Source organism: Pinus tabuliformis, chromosome J (genome assembly GCF_031772625.1).
Source record: "Pinus tabuliformis cultivar Carrire ecotype Pingquan chromosome J, CPIR1, whole genome shotgun sequence".
Classification (NCBI taxonomy): domain Eukaryota; kingdom Viridiplantae; phylum Streptophyta; class Pinopsida; order Pinales; family Pinaceae; genus Pinus; species Pinus tabuliformis.
Genome location: NC_142295.1, coordinates 1,608,161,380 through 1,608,166,396, shown reverse-complemented (window position 1 = coordinate 1,608,166,396; position 5,017 = coordinate 1,608,161,380). Strand labels below are relative to the sequence as shown.

The following is a 5,017-nucleotide window of genomic DNA, read 5'->3' as shown; positions in this document are numbered from 1 at the left end:
TCGTTACTCGGGTGAACGATTCACTTAAGCATGCAATGGACGTTTTGGCGGTTGAGCGTAGATGAAGGATTGCGTGAAAGATCAAGCCTTTATTACAAATGAATTGCGCCATCCCATCACTTAACGGCTCTTCGTTGAAAACCGCGCTTTATCGGATCGCAATCGGGGATGTAATTAGTGTGCTTTAATGGTGCGTATTGGATATCACCGATCGCCGAATGCGATATCGCATCGGCGAAAAGCTTTGAGCGCAATAAGACTTAGATGAGATTGCCGCGATACCCGATTCCCGATTGTGCATCGCATCGGGACAAGTCTTTGGATACATCACAAATATTGTAGCGTGTCGCTGATCGCCGAATTCGCCGAATGTATATTGCGTCGGCGAAAAGCTTTGGCATGGGGCATTATAACATGTACATGGAATATCGCCGATCGCCGAATGCGCATCGGCGGAAAGCTTTGGGTGCTTAATTATAATTCATGTGTCATTGCGATATGCGATCTTGCGATTGCTTTATCGCAATGACAAATCAATTCATGATTTCTTTTAAGGGTTTACCCAGAAAGTTTTATAAAGTGCATTTATTCATTTTTTGGACTTTTTTGGATTATAATAGCATTGATACCACATTAAATTCTAAAGGGACCCATTTCATACATTAATATTTATACATAAAGATGATATGAAATGGGGGGGTTGTTGTAGAGCACAACATGTTCATAAACAAAAATAACAACATGTTTAGAACATGTTTAGAACTTGTATCGTTAAACTTAAATACAAAACTCTCCTCTTAGCTCTTTAGCATTTTGTAAAAAAAAAAAAATTAAAATAACTTTAAATTTTAAATTTAAAAGACAAAATTGAACACTTTAATATAAAATAAAATTGAAAACACTTTCTAGGAAATCATAAATTTCACTATTTTGAGAAAACCTAACAAACGGTAACACCAGTCAAATATTAAGCTTTCACTGTTTCTAAATACATACTAAATATTAAGCTTTCATAGTTTCTATGCTTCTCATCACCATATGAATAATTACTATTGACTAAAAGTGATGAAAAGCAAGAAGAGACGTTCTCATCCAAATTATCTCTACTTAGATACTTCATCTATTCCATCCAAAAATGTTTTTAAAACAAAGTTACTCCCCATTTGTTATTTAAATGACAACTTTTATGAGTAATAATGAATAGATTTCTACAATTCTTTTACAAAAATTCCACCTATTAATGGGATTTGGGCAACATAATAGTGGTTGGGCACAAGTGCCCTATGTCATAGAATTCAGGATTTATAAATAATAAGAAAATAATGATTAATTGAAATCTACAATTTAAGGATAATTGAAATAAATAAATAAAAATTACAAAGATTGCCAACTTCAATTTCACAAGTTGTCTTTTTCTAAATCTATAATATTTGAATGTCCTCAATAATGACAATAGGTATTTAAGATTTGAAGTAGAATGAAGAATGAGATGTATATAAATAAGACAATGGAGAAAATTACACTCAAATTTTGTTTAAATTTTATTAATTTCTTATTTTTAGAATTTTTTTTTTACTAATTTAATTATATTTATTGAAATGAAAGTTTTATTGTATAGTTGTGGCCTCGAAAATTATAGAAAGGTGAAGGGAAAAAAATAAAGTCAAATTAAAAATTAACCAAAAAAAACTGTGATTAAAAGAATTAGTATTGAAAATAGAGAAAAAATGAAAGGTGAAGGGAAAAAAATAAAGTCAAATTAAAAATTAACCAAAAAAAACTGTGATTAAAAGAATTAGTATTGAAAATAGAGAAAAAATGAAAGGCAAAAAAAAAAAGACGAAAAAACAAAAAAAGAAGAATATTGCAAAATGTTTTTAAAATATTAAATTCTTTAAATTTTGTCATAAAATATGGAGAAAAGACTATAATTAAGGAAATGGAACTAATAGAAAAAAGAGAAAAAAAAAAGTAAATAAAAAAGAAATAAAACTTATAAAAAAAAGAAAAAGAAAAATCATTTTAAATTGAAAATATTGTGAAAAAAATTATTAATCATAAAAATAAAAATAATCAAAAAAAATAAATAAAAAAATAAAAAAATTAAATAAAATGAAAATAAAACTTAAAACAAAAAATTAGTAATTAATAGAAATGAAAATTACGAAACAACCCATCATAATAAAACTTCAACCAATCACATTAAGAATAAATAAATTTAAATAACAATAAAAATAACCAAAAAAAAATAAATACCTAATATTAAATTATAAATAAATACTATATTTTTTTTTTAAAGTAAAAACAAACTAATATCGCGTCAACATAACTGCAGCATGTATAATAACAACCAAAACTATATTCTTCAAACACGCTTCCGAAATTGTAAGGAAAAGTGGCCGCCGGCCGAGTGACTACGAAAACATGTTTTATTAATGTTTTTGTGATTGGGTTCTCCACTACTGCTATTTTGTCGGATAGCGAGGTGGGTCCTCCTTTTTGTTAGTTGTCCCCATGTGGAAAGAGCGGGTAGTGCGCTGTTGAATAGACGCCTCTTTTGTCGTTTCCGGGTGCCTCCCCACCTGCACCAATGTTTCCCTTTGCTTCTTCTTCTTCTTCTCGCGGGCATCCATCGTCTTCTCATTCTCCTTTCCTTTGCATTTGCCTCTCCACTATTTCTTTTTCTTTTGTTCTTTTGGAAGAGCCGAAGGGGTCGTCCAGGTTGAGTCATGGCCTGGGAGAACGAAGAGTCTCGGGATCGAATCGCAGCGGCCAAATACAAGAAAGTGGCGCTATGCCAGGATGAGGTCGCCACCAATATTGACATACTGAACGAGATATTCAAGTTTCTGGATGCACCGTCTTTGGGAATGGCTTCTTGCGTCACCAGCAAATGGAAGCAGGTCACCGATGACGAGGGTCTGTGGGAAGGCATCTGCATGCGCCATTGGCCATCCACCGCCTCGCTTCAGAGTGGGCAGTTGAAATCCGTGGTCGTGGGCCTCGGCGGATTCAAGCGTCTCTACGTCAAATTCCTACACCCTCTTCTCTCCAGAAACAAAAGCAATCACAAGAATTCGAAATCTGGTTCAATATGGAAGGGCACTTCGTCTTCTTCGAAGCAAAAGTGGAGCACGGACGAGGTCTATCTTTCCCTCTCCCTCTTGTCCATCGATCGCTATGAGAGAATAGCTCCTCGGCATCCAAATTCAGGTCGCATGGCCAGAATTGTGTGGAAGCCCTGTTCGGATGAGCAAGAGGCAGCCTCCTTCTCTTCCACCGTTTTCACTTCTGATGTGCACCGCCATCTGGACGGGTGGAGAGGCAACTGTAAGTCTCACCCATGTAACGCAGATAACAACACTGCCCCTCATCATTCATCCAAAAAGATGGGCATTAAGGGTGAAGAAGCAAAGTATTGCTAGGGAAGAAGCAAAGTATTGCTAGGGATCCATGGATTCACAATCGTCTTCAGTTCTGTAATATTAACACATTATTTGTCGATTACTTTCTAAATCTTTTAATGCGAGAGATGTATCAGAAAAAGTTTCCTTCTCACGGGTTGCAGGTATTTACATTAAATTCACTGCGGATGAAAATGACATATCGAAGTGCGGCATTCAAGTTCTTTATTATAACACCACTTCTTCACATCGGGATGGAACCATCACCACCTCGCTGAATAGCAAATCCAATTGATCAAGTTGGAGAAAAAGGATTCCTTCTCCCAAGTTGCAGATATTTGCATTAAATTCACAGCGGATGAAAATGACATATATTAATTTTGTTAGGATTGTTAAAAGTTGGAACCTCTGGAGATGTAATACCACTTTCAAAACTCCGTGAAGCCGTGGATTGCGCGGGTGTTCGCTGACTGCAGCCGCCTCAACGGTGTAAGATGATGAGTATATAGTGTAGAAGCCTCTTTTCAGATTTTATTTTATACTCATGTGCATCAACTCTATTGTTTTGGTGTCCAAAATACCCATGAATTTATTTTGTAATTTGTACTCTCTTTCCGTGCTAGGTTAATGTTTTCTTCGGGCATAACATGTGGATGTTCGGAAGAAGTTTTTTTTATTGAACACCGTTTACGGTTCATGTAATGTAGACCTTCACTTCTATGTACTGTAGACTTTCACTTCTGCCAGAATTCTTCATAATATTTCTGGCAGGTGTTTTGAAATTTTATTAAAAACTATAAAGATATTATAACTATTAGGTTACTGAAATAAATAAATTAATAAAATGGTATACAAGTTGTAGCTGCTTCTTGTGATTAGTTTGTGTGCCTATTCAGGAGTTAAATGATTGGAGAATTTAACATTTTTAGTTTTTCTTTTGTTTTGGTAAACCACATCATGACATATTGTTTATGAGATGTGATTAGAGAAAAACTCGTTGTGAGTCGTGAGCTAGCCAACTACAATGAATTCATGAATCACTTGCTTGTCCATCCACTCACTTGCGCTAACAAGCAATTACGAGATGCGATTGGAGAAAACCGGTTTGTGAGTCGTGAGCAAGCAATAGCCAACTACAATGAATTCATGAATCACTTGCTAATCCATCCACCCACTTACGCTAACAAGAAATTACGCGATGGGATTGGGCAGTGTCGGCAGATTACCACACCCATCCTATCACCCTCGTTGATCAAGGCCGAGGACGATTGCCTCATATAAAAGGAGGCTCACATAGAGGAGAAGACAATGAATGAGTGGAGAGCAAGCAGACAAAAGAGCAAAGAGCGTTTTCTTAGTCACCGGTCACAATAGGGTAGAAATGAGGAGAGGAGAGAGCGCAAGCAAAAGGAGGGGAAAACATTTTGTTCTCTTAGACACAACAAAACACACTATGGATCACTTCCAAAGTGGACTTCATCTCACTGGTCAACCTTCATTAAACATAGTCAGATAAGTATAATTGTTCATGCATATTAGGCTATGGACTATGATATTGTTTGTTGTGCTTAACATTAATACATAATCTTGTAGGTTCATGAATGAATACATGA

General features: G+C 35.3%; 1 protein-coding gene across 1 annotated transcript; it reads left to right on the top strand.

Moving 5' to 3' along the window:
- Positions 1–2,665: 2,665 nt before the first annotated feature.
- LOC149233637 (uncharacterized) lies at positions 2,666–3,943 on the top strand. The gene has a single exon (XM_089376789.1). The coding sequence runs from the start codon at positions 2,730–2,732 to the stop codon at positions 3,423–3,425; it is 696 nt and encodes a 231-aa protein (XP_089232915.1). The 5' UTR covers positions 2,666–2,729; the 3' UTR covers positions 3,426–3,943.
- The last annotated feature ends 1,074 nt before the right edge of the window (positions 3,944–5,017 follow it).

What these genes read in the sequence shown, in the direction of transcription:
- LOC149233637 (XM_089376789.1), top strand. Translation starts at nt 2,730, where the DNA reads ATGGCCTGGGAGAACGAAGAGTCTCGGGATCGAATCGCAGCGGCCAAA.